Source organism: Ostrea edulis, chromosome 6 (genome assembly GCF_947568905.1).
Source record: "Ostrea edulis chromosome 6, xbOstEdul1.1, whole genome shotgun sequence".
Lineage (NCBI taxonomy): Eukaryota > Metazoa > Mollusca > Bivalvia > Ostreida > Ostreidae > Ostrea > Ostrea edulis.
The window spans coordinates 4,177,199-4,204,696 of record NC_079169.1 but is presented as its reverse complement, the minus strand read 5'-3'; the positions used below and the strand labels follow the sequence as shown (position 1 = coordinate 4,204,696).

Here is a 27,498-nt window from a genome sequence, read left to right as displayed (position 1 = left end):
GTGTTTGTACTAAAAATCTGACTAATTTACAATTATTCACGTGAAGAAGACTGATATTAGGTGTCTTGATATACCATTAATTTTCAGATATCGTGTTTAAGGAAGTTAGCTACTTATACCTTTTGATTCCAGGTAAACTGAAATTTCAAGTTTTATCAAATATTTTAATGAACTGCATGTTTGTTTTAAATATCTGATTAATTTACCAATGCACATATGACGAAATCTGATATTAGGTATCTTGATATGCCATCAATTTTCAGATATCACGCTTAAGGAAGTCAGCTACTTATACCTTTTGATTCATCGACACATGAAATTTCAACTTTTTTGATAAATATCTTAAGTACCTCTGCTTTTCTATTAGATATCGGACTAACTTACAACTATCGACATGAAGAGGAGTGATATTAGGTATCTTAATATACAATTAATTTTCAGATATCACCCTTAAGGAAGTCAGCTACTTGTACATTTTGATTGCAGGTAAACTGAAATTTCAACTGTTTAGTATATATTTTGAGGATTTCCGTTTTTGTTTTAGATATCTGATGAAATTACTAATGCACATATGACAAGGAGTTATATTAGGTATCTTAATATGCCTTCAATTTTCAGATATCACGCTTAAGGAAGTCAGCTACTTGTACATTTTGATTACATGTAACCTGAAATTTCAAGTTTTCAGAAAATATTTTAAGGAGCTCCCTGTTTGTTTTAGATATCTGATTAATTTACCAATGCACACATGACAAGATGTGATATTAGGTATTTTGATATGCCATCAATTTTCAGATATCACGTTTAAGGAAGTCAGCTACTTATGCCATATGATTCTAGGTAGCCTGAAAAAGTTTTCCGTACATATCTTAAGTAACTCTGCGTTTGTATTAGCTATATCATTAATTTACCATCTCACACATGACAAGGAGTGATATTAAGTGTCTTATTATGCCATCAATTTTCAGATATCACGCTTAAGGAAGTTAGCTAGCTACTTAGAACTTTTGATTCCTGGTTACCTGAAATTTCAAATGTTTTGTAGATATCTTTTAAGGAACTGTGTGTTTATATTAGATATCAGACTAATTATATACTATCAACCTGAAGAGAAGTGATATTAGGTATCTTGATATGCCATCAATTTTCAGATAGATATGTTAGATATCTGACGAATTTATCTTTGCCGATATTACAGGGCTTTATATGAAGTGTCTTGATATGCAATCAATTTTGAGATATCGCGTTCGACGAAGTCAGCTACTTATACCTTTTGATTCCAGACATCCTGAAATTTAAAGTGTTTTGTATATAGCTTAGGGAACTCTGTGTTTCTGTTAGATCTCTGACTAGTAAACTACTATTCACGTGAAGAGGTATGATAATCGGTATAAAGATACCTAATATCACTCCACTTCACGTGGATGGTTGTAAGTTAGTCAGATATCTAATACAAATGCAGAGTTCCTCAAGATATTTACGGAAAACTTCAAATTTCAGGTTACTTAGAATCAAAAAGTATAAGTAGCTGACTTCCTTAAGGGTGATATCTGAAAATTAATTGTCTATCAAGATACCTAATATCACTCCTCTTTATGTGGATAGTTGTAAGTTAGACAGATATCTAATACAAACACAGACTTCTTAGAATATTTGCTAAAAGCTTTAAATTTTAAGCTTCTTGGAATCAAAAGATATAAGTAACTGACTTCTTTAAGCATGATATCTGAAAATTGATGGCATATTAAGATCCCTAATATCACTCCTCTTCACGTGGATAGTTGGAACTTAGTCAGATATCGAATATAAACGCATAGTTACTTAAGATATATACGGAAAACTTGAAATTTTAGGTTAAATGCAATCAAAAGGTATAAGTAGCTGACTTCCTTAAACGTAATATCTCAGAATTGATGCATATCAAGATACCTAATATAACTCCTTGTCATATGTTTACTGGTAAATTAATACGATATCTAATACAAACACAGACTTCTTAGAATATTTGCTAAAAGCTTTAAATTTTAAGTTTCTTGGAATCAAAATATATAAGTAACTTACTTCTTTAAGCGTGATATCTGAAAATTGGTGACATATTAAGAGACTTAATCTCACTCCTTGTCGTATGTAAGATGGTAAATTAATGATATTTATAATACAAAGACAGAGTTCCTTCAGATATTTGCGAAAAGCCTGAAATTTTAGGCTACATGGAATCAAAAGCTATAAGTAGCTGACTTCCTTACTCGTGATATCTGAAAATTGATGGAATATTAAGATATTTAATATCACTCCTTGTCATATGTGAGATGGTAAATGAATGATATATTTATTACAAACGCAGAGTTTCTTAAGATATGTACGGGAAACTTGAAATTTTAGATTACTGGAAATAAAAAGGTATAAGTAGCTGACTTCCTTAAGGGTGATATCTGAAAATTGATGGCATATCAAGATACCTAGTACCACTCCACTTCACATGGATAGTTGTAAACTAGTCAGATATCTAATACAAACAAGGAGTTCTTTAAGATATTTATGAAAAACTTGAAATTTCAGGTTACCAGGAATCAAAAGGTATAAGTAGCTGACTTCCTTAAGTGTGATATCTGGAAATCTATGGCATGTCAAGATACCAAATATCACTCTTCTTCACTTTGATAACTGTAAATTCGTCAGATATCTAATACAAACTCAGAGTTCCTTAAAATGTTGGTAGAAAACTTCAAATTTCATGGTACCTGCAATCAAAAGGTATAAGTAGCTGACTTCCTTAAGGGTGATATCTTAAAATTGATGGCATATCAAGATACCTAATACCATTCCACTTCACATGAATAGTTGTAAATTTGTCAGATATCTAATACAAACAAGGAGTTCTTTAAGATATTTATGAAAAACTTGAAATTTCAGGATAGCAGGAATCAAAAGGTATAAGTAGCTGACTTCCTTAAGCGTGATATCTGGAAATTTATGGTAAGTCATGATACCTAATATCAGTCTTCTTTACTTTGATAATTGTAAATTCGTCAGATATCTAATACAAACGCAGAGTTCCTTAAATATTGGTAGAAAACTTGAAATTTCGTGTTACCTGCAATCAAAAGGTATAAGTAGCTGACTTCCTTAAGGGTGATATCTGAAAATTTATGGCATTTTTAAGATACCTAATACCATTCCACTTCACATGGATAGTTGTAAATTTGTCAGATATCTAATACAAACAAGGAGTTCTTTAATATATTTATGAAAAACTTGAAATTTCAGGTTACCAGGAATCAAAAGGTATAAGTAGCTGACTTCCTTAAGTGTGATATCTGGAAATTTATGGCATGTCAAGATACCAAATATCACTCTTCTTCACTTTGATAATTGTAAATTTTTCAGATATCTAATACAAACTCAGAGTTCCTTAAAATATTGGTAGAAAACTTCAAATTTCATGGTACCTGCAATCAAAAGGTATAAGTAGCTGACTTCCTTAAGGGTGATATCTGAAAATTTATGGCATATCAAGATACCTAATACCATTCCACTTCACATGGATAGTTGTAAATTTGTCAGATATCTAATACAAACAAGGAGTTCTTTAATATATTTATGAAAAACTTGAAATTTCAGGTTACCAGGAATCAAAAGGTATAAGTAGCTGACTTCCTTAAGTGTGATATCTGGAAATTTATGGCATGTCAAGATACCAAATATCACTCTTCTTCACTTTGATAATTGTAAATTTTTCAGATATCTAATACAAACTCAGGGTTCCTTAAAATATTGGTAGAAAACTTTAAATTTCATGGTACCTGCAATCAAAAGGTATAAGTAGCTGACTTCCTTATGGGTGATATCTTAAAATTTATGGCATATCAAGATACCTAATACCATTCCACTTCACATGGATAGTTGTAAATTTGTCAGATATCTAATACAAACAAGGAGTTCTTTAAGATATTTATGAAAAACTTGAAATTTCAGGTTAGCTGGAATCAAAAGGTATAAGTAGCTGACTTCGTTAAGTATGATATCCGAAAATTGTTGGCATATCAAGATACCTAATATCACACATCTTCACGTGGGTAGTTATAAATTAGTCAGAGTTCCTTAAGATATTTATGAAAAACTTGAAATTTCAGTTTACCTGCTATCAAAAGGTATATGTAGTTGACTTCCTTATGGGTGATATCTGAAAATTGATGACATATTACGATACCCAATATCACTACTCGCCATACGTATCGTTGTAAGTTAGTTAAATATATGATATGAACACGGAGTTCCTTAAGGTATTCACACGGATCTTGAAATTTGATTGTACCGATAATCAAAATGTTTAAGTAACGGATTTCCTAAAGAGCGATATCTGAAAATTCATGGCGTACCAGAACACCATCTATCACTTTTTGCCATATGTATAATCGTAAATTCATCAGATATCTAATACAAACATAAAGTCAAACATAAAATTTCTTACGGTATTCACACTTATGTTGAAATTTCAGGGTAACTCGAATCAAATTGTAAAAGTAGCAGATATCTCAAAATGGATGGTATATCAAATGATTGAAGGTCTGAATTAAATCCTTTTCACTTTTAAAGTAAACACTCAGTTGAAAAAGTTTATTCGTATTTTGCATTGCAACGCTATGTAATTGGGGATAATTGAGCATGAAATTTCATACGACTCCTCGTCCTCTTTAGAAATAAATCTGATAGATAATAATTTTCAAACTCATTAACCTTTATCTGGTAGCGAGCTATCAGTAATTATAACTTTTATATTTTGTAGTAGCTGGCTACGAGTAGCTAACTTTTCTTACTTTTAGTAGCTGGCTACTAGTAACTGGCTACTAGTAGCTAACTTTTCCTGGTTCAAGTAACTGGCTACTAGTAGCCAACTTTTCTCTTTTTAAGTAGCCAGTTACTAGTAGATGGTTACTAGTAGCCAACTTTACCGATCTCCATTTACTACCAGTCTGATTGACTTGTCACAGGGTGCGTACCATCTCCTGATTAGTATCCTCTGTGTTTGGGACATTTTATGCTAATGTTTCACTTTACTTCCCATAAAACATCCTTGTTGTAAAGTGCATTTTCAATCAGTGTTGTGAGCCATTTTCAGACCATTGTCGATATAAAAATCCTTAACGAAGACAATAGATGTCGTTTGAGACGATGACTTGATATTTGATGATGATGCATTTGTATATATACAATAAAATTAAAATGTAAGGAGCCCCCCCCCCCCTTCCACCCCCAGTCCGCTAAACGTCATAACAAGGAAATCAGCATTTGTAAATTCCAAATATATTGAAAGTTGTAGACTATGAGAAGATAATAATTTCTGCCGAAACGAGGGGGTTATTTATCCCGAGGGGGGGGGGGGGAGGAGGAAGGGGTAGGAAAGACTGAATATATATCTAAATAACCCTATGGGTCCCACAGAAATTAATGAGCAGAGTACATAAATTAGTGGCTTACGAAAAAACTACTCACTTGAGGTAGATGAATGTTCGCAGTTTCGCATAAATTTCTGTACTGTAAAATAGGATATTTGCTGTTTTGAAAGGGTAATAAACAATGTTACATTCATTAATTACTTATAAGTCAAATAAGTATCGATAATTTCAATAGATTATAATCTACAATCGTGTATACATGTGTACAAATAGGTATCGATAATTATGTCAATACATGCAGAGTATCTACAGCCATGTACTAAATTTAATTGTGTTGTAATGCGATTAATGTCTTATTAAAAAATGTTCGTGAAATCTACGTCATTGAAAACAGATTAATTACCTACTGACAGACAGAATGTTGACGTTATACGGTCATGGGATTTTCACATTCCTGTAATTAAAAAAAAAATACAATCGTAGTGAGATGTGCTTTATATTGGTGTTAGTCAGCGAGTTCCTTTATTGATGATGTTGGCGGTCAGTTCCTTTGTCATCCAAGATAACAGATTTACTGTAATCTGTCAATTTAAATCAAAACAAATACTCACATGAATTCAAACTTCAAACAGAACATATTTTATTTGGGAAGATATATAACTTTTGTACGAGAAGAGAGAGGGGGTACCCCAATTCCCCCCATCCTAAATTCATACAGTAACTCATCAGAAGCAGATAAAGAAAGATAACTCATTTATTAAGACGAAACAGCTAAGTTAACACAGGAGCGGATCCAGGAAGATTTCAAAGGGGATGAGACCCAAGATTGCTCTTTTCCCGCCCAGAAGGGGGGAGGGGGGGGGACACAATGACAAAAATCAGTCAATTCTTATTTCTGTTAGAAATGTTCAACCAAGGAGATGGAAACCCAAACTCCCTGTACGCGCCCTCTAAATCCGCCACTGTAAAGTGTGTACATAGAAGCAGGGACTTTGAACTTTTCTAAATCTTCAATGCATCCTTTCAATGTCATCAATTGTTAAATTTGTCCATATTACGTCAATTCAACGCAAACTTGGATGACCAATAGTTAATGAGACTGGAATAATAATTTTGAAAATACCAACCCTATCCGTATCAATAAAGTCCTTCAAATGAAACATTGATGGAATTTTAATATTGGCTCTGATATGGGTCGGGTTTTCTTTACAAATGATTTATTAAAGAACCGTAGGATTATTAGGTACTGTACAGAAGTTTGGATTTGAACAGTACTTTATTCATGTAGGCAGAGACGAATATAATAGAGATTAGCCACTTTGAAAAAGTATTATTATATCAGACTCTCTGTCGTTAAATTAATTCAACTTTTATCGACACAGAATGTAAAGGAATTATGTAACTTGGGTAAATTTATTAAGAATTCCTTTGAAATTAGAAATACCAATGTATAAGCACAGTTTCTATTCTTTCTTGACCTTTATATGATTTTAGATTTATTACATTGTATACTATGTCTATAAGCTGTATTTGTTTTATATGATTATAGATTTATTACATTGTATACTATGTCTATAAGCTGTATTTGTTTTATATGATTTTAGATTTATTACATTGTATACTATGTCTATAAGCTGTATTTGTTTTATATGATTTTAGATTTATTACATTGTATACTATGTCTATAAGCTGTATTTGTTTTATATGATTTTAGATTTATTACATTGTATACTATGTCTATAAGCTGTATTTGTTTTATATGATTATAGATTTATTACATTGTATACTATGTCTGTATGACAAACGGGATGATTTCAGCTTCTCCATCGTCAACTTCCCATATTTATGTAGCAATATTCCATTATCACCTGCATATGGTGTTTATATATCTCAACTGATTCGATATGCAAGAGCTTGTTCTGGGTATAGTCAGTTTTTAAATCGAGGTAAGCTACTGACAAACAAGTTGATAGTACAGGGATTTCAACAGTCTCGATTGAAGTCAGCATTTCGCAAATTCTATGGTCGTTATAACGATCTAGTTCGTCAATACAACCTCGCATTGGGTCAAATGCTGTCTGACGTGTTTCATACCGATTGTTAAGCTGTTCTTGGCACACTGATTTTGACTGCGGATAACTCCGTTTACCTGATCAGGATATGGGGCTCACGGCGGGTGTGACCGGTCAACAGGGGATGCTTACTCCTCCTAGGCACCTGATCCCACCTCTGGTGTGTCCAGGGGTCCGTGTTTGCCCAACTATCTAATTTGTATTGCTTGTAGGAGTTATGAGATTGATCACTGTTCGTTATCTTCACCTTGCATTGTATACTATATCTATAAGCTGTATTCGTTTTATATGATTTTAGTTTTATTACATTGTATACTATGTCTATAAGCTGTATTCGTTTTATATGATTTTAGATTTATTACATTGTATACTATGTCTATAAGCTGTATTTGTTTTATATGATTATAGATTTATTACATTGTATACTATGTCTATAAGCTGTATTTGTTTTATATGATTTTAGATTTATTACATTGTATACTATGTCTATAAGCTGTATTTGTTTTATATGATTATAGATTTATTACATTGTATACTATGTCTATAAGCTGTATATGATTATAGATTTATTACATTGTATACTATGTCTATAAGCTGTATTTGTTTTATATGATTATAGATTTATTACATTGTATACTATGTCTATAAGCTGTATTTGTTTTATATGATTATAGATTTATTACATTGTATACTATGTCTATAAGCTGTATTTGTTTTATATGATTTTAGATTTATTACATTGTATACTATGTCTATAAGCTGTATTTGTTTTATATGATTATAGATTTATTACATTGTATACTATGTCTATTAGCTGTATTTGTTTTATATGATTTTAGATTTATTACATTGTATACTATGTCTATAAGCTGTATTTGTTTTATATGATTTTAGATTTATTACATTGTATACTATGTCTATAAGCTGTATTTGCTTTTGACTAATAAACAACAACAACAACAACGATCCTCCGGTGGTATGTTTACCGTTTAAAGTATGTGACAGCCCCGCCTATAAATCGTTAATTCCAATGTATTGATTTTATAAATTGATTTAAGTTTATTTTCACTCCTATCATAAATTAGAATCGAATGTATCAAGTTTTGAAATGATTTGATGATCAACAAATATTTTATTAACAAAAAAGAAGGCAATCGTAAACATTTCCTGAAATCTCGCCGATTTTTTTGACTCTGATCGAGCATGTGTCGCCAACTTCACTTTCGTTTTACTTTGAAGTGAAACATCTTCAGAAAGTGCCTTGAATGTTTTAGTGATAAGATTTGGAAGGTTTAAACTTGACATCTTTCATTATTAAGCTGGTGTACGAAATTTAAATCAGTGTGTGCATTTCTACCCTCCCCCCAAAACAGGGGACCGCGAGATAATACGAGACTTGAGGAAGTTGCTTGCTAATGTCTGTTATATGCATGTACCCGTATGTGCAGCGGGTGCAGTGCTTGTATATGGCCTTTACCTTGGACACAGGTCAATTTTTATTACAGTGCATGTGAATGATATAGTACACGAAAACAACAGATGATTAAAATGGAGCACAGAAAGGGGACATATGAATTTAAGGGGCTCTGATAGAACTACATATATACATGTACATATATAGTAGTTTAAACTCAGAAACATATATATATATATATATATATATATATATATATATATATATATATATATATATATACATGTAGTATTACTGTAGTTGGTAATTACGTATGGATATTATGTACTGATACATAAACATTTTTATTCGGTAACAATTAATGAAGAAAAATATTAACATGTACATGTATTTTTAAAATGTTATTGATACAACAGTATTAGATATTGAATCTTTTACATTTTTAACAATAAACTTGTGTACTGCATAAAATACTGTTGAATTAGTTACCACGAGATTTACCTATGACAGCATACAGCGATATTTCTATTGTTATATTCACCTATGACAACATACAACACTTCTATTGTTATATTCACCTATGACAGCATACAACGATATTTCTATTGTTATATTCACCTATGACACCATACAACATTTCTATTGTTATATTCACCTATGACACCATACAACATTTCTATTGTTATATTCACCTATGACAGCATACAACATTTCTATTGTTATATTCACCTGTGACACCATACAACATTTCTATTGTTATATTCACCTATGACACCATACAACATTTCTATTGTTATATTCACCTATGACAGCATACAACATTTCTATTGTTATATTCACCTATGACAGCATACAACATTTTAATTGTTATATTCACCTATGACACCATACAACATTTCTATTGTTATATTCACCTATGACAGCATACAACATTTCTATTGTTATATTCACCTATGACAGCATACAACATTTTAATTGTTATATTCACCTATGACACCATACAACATTTCTATTGTTATATTCACCTATGACAGCATACAACGATATTTCTATTGTTATATTCACCTATGACACCATACAACATTTCTATTGTTATATTCATCTATGACAGCATACAACGATATTTCTATTGTTATATTCACCTATGACAACATACAACACTTCTATTGTTATATTCACCTATGACAGCATACATCGATATTTCTATTGTTATATTCACCTATGACAGCATACAACAGTTCTATTGTTATATTCACCTATGACACCATACAACATTTCTATTGTTATATTCACCTATGACAGCATACAACATTTCTATTGTTATATTCACCTATGACAGCATACAACATTTCTGTTGTTATATTCACCTATGACAGCATACAACATTTCTATTGTTATATTCACCTGTGACAGCATACAACATTTCTATTGTTATATTCACCTATGACACCATACAACATTTCTATTGTTATATTCACCTATGACAGCATACAACATTTCTATTGTTATATTCACCTATGACAGCATACAACATTTTAATTGTTATATTCACCTATGACACCATACAACATTTCTATTGTAATATTCACCTATGACAGCATACAACGATATTTCTATTGTTATATTCACCTATGACACCATACAACATTTCTATTGTTATATTCACCTATGACAGCATACAACATTTTAATTGTTATATTCACCTATGACACCATACAACATTTCTATTGTTATATTCACCTATGACAGCATACAACGATATTTCTATTGTTATATTCACCTATGACACCATACAACATTTCTATTGTTATATTCACCTATGACAGCATACAACATTTCTATTGTTATATTCACCTATGACAGCATACAACATTTTAATTGTTATATTCACCTATGCCACCATACAACATTTCTATTGTTATATTCACCTATGACAGCATACAACGATATTTCTATTGTTATATTCACCTATGACAGCATAAAACAGTTCTATTGTTATATTCACCTATGACAGCATACAACATTTCTATTGTTATATTCACCTATGACAGCATACAACATTTTAATTGTTATATTCACCTATGACACCATACAACATTTCTATTGTTATATTCACCTATGACAGCATACAACGATATTTCTATTGTTATATTCACCTATGACACCATACAACATTTCTATTGTTATATTCACCTATGACAGCATACAACATTTCTATTGTTATATTCACCTATGACAGCATACAACATTTCTATTGTTATATTCACCTATGACACCATACAACATTTCTATTGTTATATTAATGATTTAAGAGTATCCCCCTTTTTATATTATGATATATCGACATTCAAGAAAAACAATGTGCAGGTTAAAGAGGAAAGATGAATAGGGAAGGGGAGAGAGAGAGAGAGAGAGAGAGACAGAGAGGTCGTTAATATGAATAGTTTGAATGATGTATCACTGTCAGGGTGTTTTATTTTGGTTTGCCCGTGTATCACGTTTTTCGCTCTCTGCGTGTCCCTGCTGATAATGTTATCCATTCTTCATACATTACATTGAACGATTTATTGGTATATAGGCCTATATCTTAAAGAAAGAAATATATGAGGCAAAAGTCCCCGGGGCATTGATCTAGGGAAACAAGCATGCTGAAAGAGTTTATCTGCCGCGGTGAGTTGGGGAAAAAAACGTCTGATTAATTCATTGTGTGTTTTTGTCATGTCTCTTGGACAATCTGTAGCAGAAAATGTCCAGTTTATTTTCCATTTGATGCGGTCATCTATTTATTGGATATTAGGATAGACGACTGCACGGAGCCCGCATTTTCTTCACAGTAATGGAGCAACATGTGTTATACTGGCTATACAAACATTTGTAGAACTTCATACAAACATTTGTCCCTCCCTTCAACAACATCCCCTCTATTGGATGGGAGCGGGGCGGGGTCCGACATCATGTCAGAGACATATTGAACAGAGATCACCGGTATCTGAATTTCAATCACTAAATATATATGAATAGAAAAAAGAAAAAGAAAACTCTATCTATCTATTTATATAAATATATGCATGTACAAAGTGCGATGGTTGCTCCAAAGTGCGAATCCCGTGGGGATCCGGGTTAGAATAGGTCCTCAGCGCCCCTTGCTTGTCGTAGAAGGCGACTAAATGGGGCAGTTCTTCGGATGAGACCGCAAAAACCGAGGTCCTGTGTCACAGCAGGTGTGGCACGATAAAGATCCCTCCCTGCTCAACGGCCATAAGTGCTGAGCATTGGCCTAAATTTTGCAGCCCTTCACCGGCAGTGGTGACGTCTCCATATGAGTGAAATATTCTCGAGAGGGACGTTAAACAACATTCAATCAATCAATCCAAAGTGCGATTGTCACGCCAAAGTGCGATGGTCTACGCCAGAGTGCCTGGTCTGCGCCAAAGTGCGATGGTTTGTTAACGTTACGGACGCCAAAGTCCGATAGTGCGGGGTTCAGTAACGTTTAACCGAAGAAGTGCAACGTCAGTTTGCCCCAACGAAGGTTCTTTCTGCTACAGTGCTGCCATCAACTTCTTCGGGATGTATTGGAGGAAGGCATGGACGATTAAGAATGACATGGATGATAGCAACGGCAAGGTTTACACTGCTGAGGATTGTGAGAACGGCAAAGTACATTTGTTGTCGAACTATCTACTATTTATTACTTGTGATGTACACGTAATAAATTTTGGGGGGTATGAAATAAGTTCTTATTCTTATTGTTTGTGCATGGATTTCGCACTGACATTTTGGTGAAACAACACACGGTTGGCACAGTCTGTACCAAAACACTGTCATTTACAAACCAACGGACTTTGGCATGTCACTCCATCGCACGTTGACGCATTAGTATGCACCATCGGACTTTGTCGTGTCAAGACCATCGCATTATGGTGCATTCGTTTCACACCATCGCACTTTGGCGTGTCAGACCATCGCACTTTGGCGCAGATCATCGCACTTTGGAGTCCTACATATAGAGAGGGAGAGAGTTCCCCCCCCCCCCCCCCCCTATAGAGATATGTGACGGTTCCACCTATGAATTGTTAATTCCGAATTATTGGTTTGATGAATTGAAGCTGATTTAAGTTCATTTTAAAACTCCTATCATAAATTAAAATCGAACGTAACAAGTTTTGAAATAATTTGATTATCCACAAATATAATACCGTATTAACAGAAAGTAGACAAATCGTAAACATTTTCTAAAATCTCGCCGATTTTGGATCATGTGTCGCCTTTTGAAATTCATTTTTAACGGGGGGGGGGGGGGGGGGGGCTTTGGCTAAGGTATATTCCACCACTATCAATTTCCACTTCGATGCAATCTACGCTCGATCGACGTCCGGGTCTTCTTTTTGATAACTGAAAAAGACTGGCATTACTGCTACCAAAGCCTACCTCGCACATTGAAGCGTAGCGGAATCATCTGAGTATCGCCGATAGCTACCACGGTCGTTCATCTTGATGTTTGTATATACTCACTACCCTGGGAAGTATACACAAACGTCTGCATGATTGAGACTACTACCACCTTGCCACTTTCTTAAGTCAAATCTCTATTCTGTGCGATAACTTCTCATCCCAATGATCATTTCAAACTCTTGTGATATTTCTTTCAATTCCAAATAATGTCACTCTCGATTTTGGTCAATCACGTAACACCTACACATTTATACCTCTGCACAATCTATAATAGTGAAACATCACACAAACACACGTGCACACACACACACACACACACACACACACACACACACAATTTATGTGTTTATTTGGTCTTTGACATTTTGATTTTAAAATTCGTAAATTTCCAAAGCTTGTATTTATTCGCCGCGGCCACGTTCCCCCGTAACAGTTTTCTCTGGTATGTTATAACGTTGTATAGAGGAGGGCTTCCAGTTTATTTCAACACGATCTTATTAAAGGATAAACCTTGCTATTTTGAAAAGAATAGATGCACCATGAGTGACTGACAACACCAATTAATTGATTGCTCTCTTGCTTTACTACGTATGACTCAAACCATAAAGTTGACCGAGTTTTATTCCTGGCAAATGGACAAGAATCGCTACCCCCATCTAAAGCTGGCCTAACAACTTAAAGATGTGTTGATATTAAAGAAATTAATTTCATTTTGAAAATACATATTTACATAGAGTATGAACTGCAACCCTCTCGCCAGCATACTTCAGGAATCGCTATTCTTACATTTACTATCGTTGCACGAACAGCGTGCCATTTTGCTTGATCGAGCATGCAAATTTCACTCACTGATTGGTCGTATGATTTGAATAGATGTGAGTTTGGATGACCATGCTATGCTATTCTTTCAATGTGATTGGTCACTAAGAACATAAGTAAAACCTGGGTCCTTGAAATCTATGAGAAACTGTCCACGATCAAACAAGTTTAACATGCTGTTATTGGAAAGATAGTACATTCTACTCAGTGGCGGATTTAGGGGGGGGGGGGGGGTCAAAAATTTCAAATTTAAGGTAAATCGTGGTCTCTTGATGAGAAGAATGTAAACAGGTAAACGATAAAAGAAGCAATAATTTCTTCCACTCTCGGAGAAATAAATGATAAAATCTTTTTGTTTATTGAATGGCTTTTATTGGGAGAGCTTACATTTTTTCCAAATTAATTTCACCTTACTAAAAATGACAGAAAATAGTAAAAATTACTGAATAGGAGACATATTTCCAGCCCTATAAAAACTATGAAATCCAGGAGCTTCCGGGACCCCGGACCCCCTGCCTCAAAAAGTTGTACACAATGGCGGATCCAAGAATTGTGGTTACGGGGGCGCCACTTTATGAGGTAGTGGGTCCAGGTCGAAGCCCTGGTGGGGGTCCAGGGGGTGAAGCCCCCAAAGCACCTGGATTTTACAGATTTTATGGGGCTTGAAATATTTCTCCTATTAAGTTATTTTTACTATTTTCTATCACATTAATAAGGTGAAATTAATACAATAACCCAAATTATAAGTTGTTGGTTTTTTTTTTAAATTAAGTTCTCCCAATAAAGTAATTCAAGAAATCAAAGGATTTTGTCATTTATTTCTCCGGGAGTGGAAGAAACTGTTGCTTCTTTTATCGTTTAGTACATTTTTCGAAACAAGATACCGCGATTTACCTTAAATTTGAAAATTTTAGGGGTGGGGCACGCGCCAGCTGCGCCCCTCTAAATCCGCCACTGGTACCCCCCCCCCCTAATTGCAATTCCTGGATCCACCCCTGCTACTTGCATTTCTATCGGAATTCGCAGTTGTCAAAATGTAGTGACAATATTTATCAAGATTCATGCATTTGCTTGCAACTGCGGCGCATTCATGAGGAAATTGTTATTATTGATATCAAAGGCAAAAACAATGACAATGTAAATCTTATGTTATGAATCCAAAGAAATATATTCTTCAATAATCCAATTAAGCTGCGCGTCATTGTGTTGTCTCTCATTAAGACTCCGTATAGGTAGGGGAACTAATAGTGTTGTTGTCAGTTCCATTAAATCTTACATTGTACGAACCAGACACAAATGAGAGCCATTCGGGGAGAATAAGTCCCGATTCCTCGGTTGTCGCGATAAGTGGCGCAAATTAAGAGATAGTAAGTTGGATTTGTATCAATCTGAAATCACAACATCAATAACAACGTATAAATAGCATCGCATTCAATGTAAACAAATATATATAACGCCGTCTTGTAGAATCATTATCATTTTATCGTGCATCCCCCTCCTTTCAAAAGGGCTCCAGATAAGATAAGACTGGATCGCTACTGGGGAGGTAGATTGTGATGCGAAATAACAAAAGATGCAAAAACACACCTAGCTGGTATGTGTTTCAGGATTCAGTGAACACAGATCTGGATACACTCTTATGTAGGCTTGGTGCATTTTATATACCTGTAATTGACTTTTCGTAAAACGTTTTATACCGCTTTGGAAATTCTTTTGGACAAGCGGTATGGAATATAAACTGAAATTAAATTTAATAAATATAAGAACAACATTGAACTGCCTATGGAACACCGAGGTGTATTCATACCACTTTTGTACGTTTCATTTGCTAACGAATAATTGTCAGCATTATATGTATATTTTGAAATTATTTCCTAGATTCCGTAACACACCTTTTTGTGACCGATTTCACAGAAACCAGGGTGTTTCTATCACGATGCATTTTGCAATAATCTAGATCTCTAATTTCCACGAAAAGAGGTCTAATCCACAAGTCTCCCGATATATGTAGATTGCAATTTATGCATCACCTCTTCTGTGCGCGATTTTTGTACGTGTCAATTTAGAGGCGCGTGATGCTGAGATAGACCCATGATCCATTTTAAATGTTATGGACAACCACACATCATTCTCTTTTTATGTAATTTAGGGTTACTCAAAGCAACCAAACACAATGCGTCTTATGTAGGGGTCTTCGTAAAGTTTGGGCTTTTTTCTTACCGAATCTACGATACTCTGAAATGTTCTGAAAGCAGAGTGCTTGACAGACATCGGAATTTACACGTATCTTGGAAACTGGTTCATCTTATCTGTACGTGTGAACCTATATATACGCAGAATTAAAATTAACATCTGATGATAATCGACGTGAAGAGGCGGGGAACTCGACATTTCGCGGGACGTTTATGACCCTTCGAGAATGAGATAACTTTAATTGTTTGGAAATACAGCATTATAACCAAAAGGAAAGAAAAAAAAACCTGATTTGATCTAATTGCATCGTGAATATCAAAAGTCCCTGTGATATGGGGATTCCGTAGTTGAATATCAATGCGATTAGAGATTTCTTATTCCAAACGATAAGCTCCAATATCCACATTGGGTATAGTCAGTGTTTATATGAACGTGCTAAAATGAAAGCTTTCTTTGTTGCATGCTTTTCTACCTGCTTCCTGAGTGCAGTTTCTGTGCCCGTCTCAGATGACCCGAATTTAATCAAGGACGAATCAAAAGGAGTCGAGTTTTTGGATTGGTACAATGCAGAGTTTTCAAAAGTGGAGTACAGGTATAGGTTAACACAATGGGATTACTACACCAATATAACGGACCACAACCAAAAGAAAGTGGTGAGTTTAAATATTTGTCAATCAGATTTCTTTATTTTTCATAATGTATTCCAGTCCCATCTTTTTTCTTGGAAAAAAGTCTTAAAATTGTACCAAATTATATTATGTATTTTGGTGTGAAAATGACACTTTTGATTTATATATAGTCATTGATAAAAACTCGTCATAGGGCAAGTGATTTCTACATGTGCATGCATTAACTTTCAAAGAATTTAAAAAAAAAAAACCATGCCTACATGTATGCCGACATCAATATGAATGAATGGGCACCGTGAAAGAATTTCAACATAATGAGTGACGGTGCACCGCAGGTTTTTTAAGCGGACAATCTGCTAGATGGTGCATGCATGACTAGACTAGGCAAGATTGGAATCTTGTTCCACTTAAAACTAAATGCTAATATTTGTGTGTATTTCTTGTGTATATCACCAATCTTGTCAAGAGACCCTGGTACCGTAACACTCGACAGAATCACCTGGCTTCTATAGTGGCTAAACCTATGCACATTCGAGTCACAGGGTGTTTTTACATGTAGTTCTTTTTAAAGTAAGCTAAAACCACTACTAGCCATTATGGCTAGCCATCCTGGTGCTAGATATAAGTTTTTCGACACCCCACCCCTAATCTCGCCTTCATCGAATCTCGGAACAGTTAATGTGCACTTAAGTGACATTGCTGTTCGCTTCAGATAAGTTAGTTGACTCTGTGTCATCATTAATGCCGCATTACTTACCGTCTAAGTATGCAAATGCCACAAAATAAACTATCCCAATATTTTCCGACTTCCATGGCACAATATTTTATCTTCTGAAATGGAAGAGTTCGTATAGTCTGTTTTATTGAATTAGTGATACATAGTGTCCACGCATACTTACTTGTACATCGCTAATATATAAAACACGGATGAAGTGGATTAAGTATCGCCTAGCGTCCCTCGCCCCTTATATTCTGAAAATTTTCTATAATCACCCAATGCTAGTTTAGGTTAACACCAGCAAAAGCCGATTCTACACATGGCTTTGTATTGTCTAAGGATACACCACATATATGCAGGAACTGGTAACGTTTGTACTGCTCCTACTGTCAGTCCATTACGCCGCTGAGTCTTGGCCACACAAACCACTTGCATTTGATTTTGTCAAACTTAAATTAAGGTAACATCTGCTGGTTGGGATGATTTCTTTGAATGGATTAAAGTAGACTGACCCTTACCCTGGAGGGTCATATTTTGAAGAAAAAAAACTTAAATCTGCAGTACACGTAGATGTGTGGATAGTATTGAAAAGTTGCTGCCTGTAGTTGGGGATGTTTCTCTACAAAAGAAAGATTTACATGGTGATAAAGAAAACGAAAGTAGGGAAGTACTCAACACAGGGCTATTTGTATGTAATTTTGAACAAGGTAGTTAAAATAAACATTTTTATCCTCAACTTACGCAAGCAAAGATCAAACAACATTGCATTCGCTGCTGATCACGTTCTCTAATGCAATGACGACCGGGTGATAGGATCATTGCCGACCAACTAAATGTTGAAAACCGTTGATTCACCACAAATAACAAGTACAAACTACTTTTTTACTGATTGAAAATTTTTGTAATCGGAATGACGTGTGAAAGCGACGCTCATCATCGTGTACATATCGTAAGCGTCAGTTTTTGTTAGAATTGAATCTAAACAGGTGCTCCCTCCAAACTTGCACCGATTGGCGGAACTCGCATTCTGAAGAAGTTGGTGGATCTGTGTGTGCGGATCATAGGATTTGTATTGACACCTGAATTCAATTTTATATATGGAATTTATTATGTGGAAATGACTCATGCATGTTATCTTTAAATTGCTGCTCCCAATGCAGTACTATATGTACAGTGAAATTACACGTACCAATTTTGATTAATTATGGTAAAGTGTCCCCTTTACCCAAAATTCTTTGTTTGGGTGTAAGGTTCAAATTGTCCTGTTGTGCTGAAGAGAATGCTGATGATCAAGCTGTCTCAAAAAAGCTCACCCAATTTGAACTTTAAGTTCATGTGAACTACAGAGAGCGGTTAAAGCAAGTTAGCACATTGGTCTCGCTTTCTACGTATTTTCTTAAATAATACAGGTGGAGGCAGATGTCTGGAGGTCAAAGTTTGTCAACGAAGCTGTCAAGAATGCTTCTCGATACGACTGGAGGAACTTCCGGAACGGCACCGTACAACGACTATTCCGGATTATTACGGATGTGGGCTGGGCGGCTCTCAGTGATCCGAAAAAAGTCAAAAGGGTATTAACACAAATTATAACTTAAAGACACCAAAGGGTCAACATCTAATAAGTGGTTCTAAATACCTAACGTAAATTGTAAAATATATGATTTAAAGAGACATTAGCTGTGAAAGTCAGTGATTGCAAGCATTTTTTTCAAAAAAGGAATACGTGTATGTATTAATGACTAATAAACATTTTATTTTGAACAAAAACTAGAGAAACCTAATAAAACTACGTTATATACAACCGCTTTTGGTGTAAAAAAATATTTAAGGAAGAATTATTGTCTTCAAAGACAATTAATTTTTAATCACCAAAATTACATATTCATGTGCCTGCTTTGAGGTTAACAAGTGTATGAAATAATTATTACTGAAATGTATTACATAGAACAATTTTCATTGAATTCAATTTTTTGAAAAAAATTACAGCTAATGCCCTTTAAATTCATTATATTTTTATTTTACTCTTTAATTGTAAATTCAAATCCAAGCGGTATAATTGACTGTGATGCAAAACAGCTACTAAAAATTCACGTTACGCAAAAGTGCAATAGATATGCAGTATTTGGTAACCTTTGATAAGTCGGTTTCAAATAAAGATCAAAAGAATTAGGACTGATAATATCTTTGCAATAATACACAGATAAATATTTGTCAGTCCATCTGTTGTAGTATAGACGATGTTATTTTTAGTTAAGCAATGTAAGCGCAGAGATGAAGAAGATATACAGCGAGGCATCTGTGTGCAATGTCTCTGGGGATCACTGTATAGATATGGAAACCGGTAGGATCTGAATTAAAACTCCATACTTTTTATCTTTTGAAACATTAGATTTTTTTTAAATACATTTTTCACCTAATTCTGAGATATAGATCTCTAGGAATACACATTGTTTGGTAATTGGTAACTCTGTGTTCTTTATAGGACTAACTCCGATAATGGCGAATAGCAGGGATTACGACACGTTGGTGCGGGCCTGGAAGGGTTGGAGAGACGTAACAGGAAAACAGATGAGAACCCTGTACACGGAATACGTGAACCTGATGAATGAGGGCGTGAAGCAGGCCCCTGGGGGTAAGGGAACAAAGCCGTTCCAGTGGCGGATCTAGGGGGAGTTACAAGACTCTCTTTCATTGAACATTTCTAACAAAAATTAGTAATTGTTTGTCACTGGGCTCTTCAGCCCCTCATTTTGGATTGAAAAAGGTACCCAACTTGGATCATTACCTCCTCCTGATATAAACCCCTGCGTTCTTATGATGTACAGAAGTACTAGGCTGCTATAATTTTCATATATATACATGTATAAAGAATAAAGCGTAGCCATTTTACCTTTCAATTTTTGTTTCAGATCATTCTGACACGGGGGATTATCTCAGAGGTTGGTACGAATCTCCCACTTTCCAGAAGGACCTGAAGGAGTTATTGAAGCAGTTGCGACCACTTTACTCGCAGCTCCACGCTTACGTCAGAGCCCGTCTACAGAAACAACATCCCCAGCATCGCTTCCCAAAATCGGGCCACATACCGGCCCACATACTGGGTAAGCTTGTCAGTCACACAGCACAGGCACTGAAAGCACAAACACTCTAGGGATCAGGGGGGGGGGGGGTTGTTGTTGCGTTTTTCATCTTTTTGTTTGATTTTTTTTTAACTTGTTGGGATTATAAATCTGTAGTTTTGTGTAGATTTTACAAGAGAAATCGAGTGTGACAAAAATGTCTATAGATTATGAGAGATACAGATGAGTGGAATCCACGTTTTGTTGGAGGAAACAGTTGGAGGTATACCAAGGGAAGACGGAGTCCTGGATGTTGAACTCCAGGGTGTCATGGGTGGAGATGTATTTTTCTGAGGGCATGAGTCTAGATTTTCTTGGGTTCTACAGAGTGGATGGAAATGTTGGCCGGATTTTAGGATTTGTGAAGAGGGTGGAGTTGGTGAGATTAACTTTCGGGTGGAGGATAGAAACCAGTGATTTATGGATTGGTATTAAAGGAAGGGGGTTGAGTTTAGAAGTTGTTGGAGTTTCGACTTTGTTATATATACTCAGAGATGAAGGAATGCATGTAAATTGTGCGCATACATGTAGATCAGGATTCGTGGGGACTGATTGGAGCGAGGGTAAAATCCTGGATAGATTTATGGATTGGTATTAAAGGAAGGGGGTTGAGTTTAGAAGTTGTTCCCTGATTTACGAGGTAGGATATTTTTTGAGAGGAGAATCCAAGATCTGCTGGTTGTAAATGGTAAAGATATTGGGAGCATGGAGTTACATGTAAGAATTTGTGGACAGAGAAAATAGGAGCAAGGGAAGAATCCGTGGTACTCAGAGGGACGGCAAATTTCAGGATTGTGAAGGTGGATATATTTATGGGGGGGGGGGGGGGGGGTGGGGGTCCAGGGTTGTGTTGCTGAACCTTGAGCGTTCTTAGAGACTACCTCAGATAATAAACCAGACACAGTATAGATTTTATATTTTAAAAAATCCAAGTGTTTTTGTGTATACCCGGTAACTCTGTTTCTTGATTCTAAAGTAACGGACATTGATTCTAAATTAACGGACATTGACTCTAAAGTAAGGGAGATTGATTCTAAGGTAACACACATTGATTCTAAAAGTAACGGACATTGAGTCTAAAAGTGAAGGACATTGATTCTAAAAGTTACGGACATTGATTCTAAAGTAACGGACATTGATTCTAAAGTAACGGACATTGATTCTAAAGTAACGGACATTGATTGTGAAGTAAGGGAGATTGATTCTAAAAGTAACGGATATTGATTCTAAAATAACGGACACTGATTCTAAAATAACGGACATTGATTCTAAAGTAACGGACATTGATTCTAAAGAAACGGACATTGATCCTGGAGTAATTGATATTAATTCTAAAGTAACGGACATTGATTCTAAGGTAATGGATATTGATTGTGAAGTAAGGGAGATTGATTCTAAAGTATCCGACATTGATTTTAAAGTAACGGACATTGATTTTAAAGTAACGGACATTGATTCTAAAGTAAAGGACATTGATTCTAAGGTAACGGACATTGATTGTGAAGTAACGGACAGTGATTCTAAAAGTATCGAACATTGATTCTAAAAGTAACAAACATTGATTCTAAAAGTATCTGACATTGATTCTAAAAGTATCGAACATTGATTCTAAAAGTATCTGACATTGATTCTAAAGTAACGGACATTGATTCTAAAGTAATGGACATTGATTCTAAAGTATGGGACATTGATCCTAGAGTAACTGACATTGATTCTAAAGTAACGAACATTGATTCTAAAATAACGGACACTGATTCTAAAGTAACGGACATTGATTCTAAAGAAACGGACATTGATCCTAGAGTAATTGATATTAATTCTAAAGTAACGGACATTGATTCTAAGGTAATGGACATTGATTGTGAAGTAAGGGAGATTGATTCTAAAGTATCCGACATTGATTTTAAAGTAACGGACATTGATTCTAAAGTAACGGACATTGATTCTAAAGTAATGGACAATGATTTTAAAAGTAACGGACATTGATTCTAAAGTAATGGACAATGATTTTAAAAGTAACGGACACTGATTCTAAAGTATCTGACATTGATTCTAAAGTAACGGACATTGATTCTAAAGTAATGGACAATGATTTTAAAAGTAACGGACATTGATTCTAAAGTAATGGACAATGATTTTAAAAGTAACGGACAATGATTCTAAAGTATCTGACATTGATTCTAAAGTAACTGACATTGATTCTAAAGTAACAGACAATGGAATACACATATGAAGAGGTGAAAGATGACATAAAGGAATGGTGTGATCATCGAGACGTACACATTCATGGTATTTACCTCCTTGCACATCACTCAAAGAGGAAATTTCCAACCTTCGTTATCCGTGCCAACATAGACGAGGACGATTATGATAAAACTCAGAAACCTGACTTTTAGCCTGAAACAATCTCTGTTAGAGAGTGGATTGTCCGCCAGGAAAACAACGATCATGCAGACATGGGACATTCAGAAGACTGACTATGAATGTAAAACTTATAGGGTACCAATTTTGATGCACCAGATGCGCATTTCGACAAATAATGTCTCTTCAGTGATGCTCAACCGAAATGTTTGAAATCCAAAATAACTATGACGTTTTGGAGCTAAATATAGCCAAAAACAGCGTGCCAAAAAAAGTGGAGCCAAATTCGTCCAAGGATAAGAGCTATGCACGAGGGAGATAATCCTTAATTTTGAAATGAATTTCAAAATTTTATAACAGCAATTAAATATACATCCGTATTTTCAAGCTAGTAACGAAGTACTAAGCTACTGGGCTGTAGAGACCCTCGGGGACTAATAGTCCACCAGCAGAGGCCTCGACCCAGGAGTCATAATGTAAAACGTATACGGTACCAATTTTGATGCACCAGACTCGCATTTCGACAAATAATGTCTCTTCAGTGATGCTCAACCCGTTTTTCCAAATAATATCTTTGATGATATTATCTTGTTGGAATGTACACGGTGTATTTAGCTGTTTACCTGAGTTAACAGAAGTAGCGTCTTTTTCAGACATAGTCTTTATTTCTGAGCATTGGCTTTGTAAGGACAACCTATCAATTCTAAATACATCTTTCCCAAACTCCATATACAGTATTGCTACTACTGGTATTTCTAAAAACAACATTACAAGAGGAGGAATCGCCTTTATAATTTGCAAATCCACTGAATTCAATATTCAGGGTGTAAGGTGATATAGTGAAAGAATTATGAGTATTAAGCTCGCTTATGGTGCAAATGAGCTGTTTATAATTGGATGCCTTCTGCCATCTACAAATGTACATTTCGAAGAATACAAAAATGTATTATCAGAAGTCTTCGATAATGGACAATGATTCTAATAGTAACGGACAATTATTCTATAGTAACGGACATTGATTCTAAAAGTAACGGACATTGATTCTAAAGTAATGGACAATGATTCTAAAGTAATGGACATTGATTCTAAAGTAACGGACATTGATTCTAAAGTAATTGACATTGATTTTAAAGTAACGGACAATGATTCTAAAGTAACGAACATTGATTCTAAAGTAACGGACATTCTCTCTAAATTGATGCCTCAGATACAAGTACATTTGATCTTGTGTTTTCAGGGAATATGTGGGCTCAGAATTGGGAGAACATCTACCACCTGGTGCAACCTTACAAAAGCAAATCCGAAATAGATGTCACCTCTTCTCTGAAAGAACAGGTACGCACACACGTGCTAATTTCCATATTCGTACGAGTAAGAATAGGGGTGACTTTGCCACAACAATTAAAACAAATGTGACTGGCTTTATAGTAACGGCAATGATCAGTGGTTTTAGAATGCTTATCGATAAATACATGCCCGTATCCAGAGTTCCACAAGTTGCGTTTACAGACATATTCAGTCTGAGAGTGTTTGCGGTCAGTAAAACATCATATTTTTTGCATGAGTTCTTTTTGTCGGCAATTAATGTACAATATTAGGAACACATATATCGCCTGTGAAGGCATCATTAATCATGGTATATATTAAAGGACTCTCACAAAGGAATACACATACTGAATATTAGAATTCTAAGTGACCCGATATAGAGTGTGGCGGACGGAGAAACATACGACAAATTTTAAGCATAATGCTTCACATGCAGATGACATTTTCAAGCAACGCATTTTGTATTTGAGTTTGATGCATCTCAAAATATATTTGTTGTTTGGAATGTTAGTCATAAATATTCAGAAGATGAAATAAGACTCGTAACGGGATTTGAACAATTTGTGCGTAAAGAGTAATTACGAGTTCTAAAGAGGCTTGTTCCGTTTGAAGGTTATTTCCCTCAGAGCACGAGTATACCTTTAAATAAGCCGCCACGCAGACGTTGAAAAGTTAATTTGAGTCAAGTTATTACAGTTTATTACTTCGATATTAATTATTGACGATGTTAAGAATTTATTGATTGTAATAATTTTAGAAAATTATACAATAGATGAACACTGGATATTGTTTTGGTTCCTGGCGTTTAATCATTTTGTACAGAATCATCAATATCCTCTCTGGACTTACCAATTTATCGCAAACTTATCTGTTGGATAGAATACACATGGGGTCAAATACTGTATATACATTTTATACAGATGAATTCGCTGTAATGGTATATGATATATGAGAAATTAAAATCACAGTATGCTTTTTTTTAATATATAGAACTACAACGCTACAACAATATTTCGAACGGCAGAGAATTTCTTTACAAGTTTAGGATTATCGCCCTTGCCGGCCAGTTTCTGGGAAAACTCCATGTTGTCTAAACCAACAGACGGACGAAGCGTTGTCTGTCATGCCTCCGCCTGGGACATGGGTAACAGCAAAGACTTCAGGTACCAGTACCTTCATCTTTTGAAAGGTCAAGGTACATTGACCAATTGTCAAGGTACATTGACCAATTGTCAAGGTATATTGACCAATTGTCAAGGCATATTGTCCAATCATCAAGAAGGTATATTGACCAATCGTCAAGGTATATTGACCAATCGAGAAAGATTCAATGCTGTCCAAAGAATTTAACATACCGGTAACATTCTTGCAAATTATAACATATTGAATAAAGTCTGTCAGATATTAATTTCAGATTACGTGTGTGTATTTCTTTTAATTTCTCACAATTAGTGCTTCCCTTCATATTTTTATTATCAATTTAGATTCCTGATTTCACGAATGTACAGAAAGATGTATATTGTATCCTACAATGTTTCATTACTTCTGAAATATAATTCCATTTAAGGATTAAAATGTGTACCGCCATTACAATGCCGGAATTGATCGTTGTACATCATGAGATGGGTCACATTATGTATGACATGCTCTACAAAGATCAGCCCATTGCATTCCGTGATGGCGCCAACCCAGGTAGATATAGCTTCCCATATTTATGTATTATCACATGCATATGATGTTTACTTCTATCAACTGATTCGATAAACGAGAACGTGTTCTGCGTATGATCAATTTTAAAATCGAGGAAGATTAGTGACAAATGAAATGATGTTATAAGGTTTTCAACAGTCGGGTTTAAAGTCAACATTTCGCAAATTCTATGGCCTAATTTACATGTACAAACACAAATAATGTTGTCTGACGTACTAGTAAAAATGCATTTCATAACAATTGTTATGCTGTTGTTTGCATATACTGGTTTTTACTACAGATTAATCCGATTACATGGTCAATATATAGGGCTCATTTGAGGTGTGATAGATCAACAGTGTGTGATTACTATTCCTGCGTATCTGATCCCACCGCCGGTGTTTCCAGGGGTCCATGTGTGCCCTACCCCCCCCCCCTTTTGTATTCTTTATAGGATATGCGAGATTGATCACTGTTCGTAAATGTCATTATTTATTCATGGGACGTAGAAATTGAAATATTTTCATAATTTGTATGATGACTTTTACTTTTTTTTTTTTAAAATGATTTGAAAGATCGTGTTAATACGAATCTTTTCACCGAGTGTTTTCTTTGGAAGGTGTATTCTAATTTACCTCATACATGTATGTCAGAAATTTGTTTTTTCTGATATAGGGGTTAACGTTAATCTCTGTGGCAGATATTTCTCGTCTGTTTTATCATTTTTCAAAATTCTTTGGTGAATAACTGTGTGCGTGTATAATCGTCTTTAATTTGATACCAAGTTTTGCAGTAAATAACAATTAAATGGGTGTTTTGTTGAAGAATTACATATTTTACAGTATATTTTTCAAAAATCCATTTTAAAACTTGAACTCGTTCAAGTTCCACCCTCGGGACAAGGACGCTGTCCGTTGAAGCCAATCTGTGTCAGTGAATACGTAACAGACACTCTAGATTTCCTCAATGACGGTGATATAGAGAATAAAAAACAAGGAAACCTAAAAATGTCACTAATTGTGTCCGATAAGGACAGTAGGACACCCAATGTAAACCTAATAAACACATGATCCTAATGTTCAACAATTATCACGTGTAATTTATCTTCAACTTACGTGAGACTCCTTATAGTCCATATGTCACTTCAAATAGAAAATTACCACTTGTACTTATATTTATAACACTACATATTAAATAAATGAAGGAACGGACATTTTTGGCAACTTTCCAGAGCGCATGCGGTACATGATAAACATGCAATTCTTTAAATCTACGGTAATCAAACAATGTTGACAAAGGGTCTCTCT

The 27,498-nt window shown here is 34.8% G+C and overlaps 1 protein-coding gene and 1 long non-coding RNA gene across 5 annotated transcripts in view; one reads left to right on the top strand and one right to left on the bottom strand.

Annotated features, from left to right (window-relative positions):
• Nucleotides 1-16,510: 16,510 nt before the first annotated feature.
• Nucleotides 16,511-20,714, bottom strand: LOC130047085 (uncharacterized). Its single transcript, XR_008796135.1, has 2 exons — nucleotides 20,587-20,714; nucleotides 16,511-18,315 (listed from the first exon to the last, which is right to left on the bottom strand). It is a non-coding gene; the product is annotated as an uncharacterized LOC130047085 (long non-coding RNA).
• The window catches only part of LOC130047084 (uncharacterized), a 117,153-nt gene continuing 106,165 nt past the window's right edge, over nucleotides 16,511-27,498 (top strand). For all 4 annotated transcript variants that reach the window (XR_008796134.1, XR_008796133.1, XM_056141316.1 and 1 more), the window contains exons 1-8: nucleotides 16,511-17,002; nucleotides 19,106-19,267; nucleotides 19,947-20,037; nucleotides 20,179-20,328; nucleotides 20,606-20,797; nucleotides 24,414-24,511; nucleotides 25,493-25,665; nucleotides 26,070-26,194. Coding sequence is in view for 2 of the 4 variants with exons in the window: in XM_056141316.1 (XP_055997291.1) it covers nucleotides 16,790-17,002; nucleotides 19,106-19,267; nucleotides 19,947-20,037; nucleotides 20,179-20,328; nucleotides 20,606-20,797; nucleotides 24,414-24,511; nucleotides 25,493-25,665; nucleotides 26,070-26,194 (1,204 nt within the window). In the remaining 2 variants the exon portion in view is untranslated. The remainder of the gene's footprint in view (nucleotides 17,003-19,105; nucleotides 19,268-19,946; nucleotides 20,038-20,178; nucleotides 20,329-20,605; nucleotides 20,798-24,413; nucleotides 24,512-25,492; nucleotides 25,666-26,069; nucleotides 26,195-27,498) is intronic.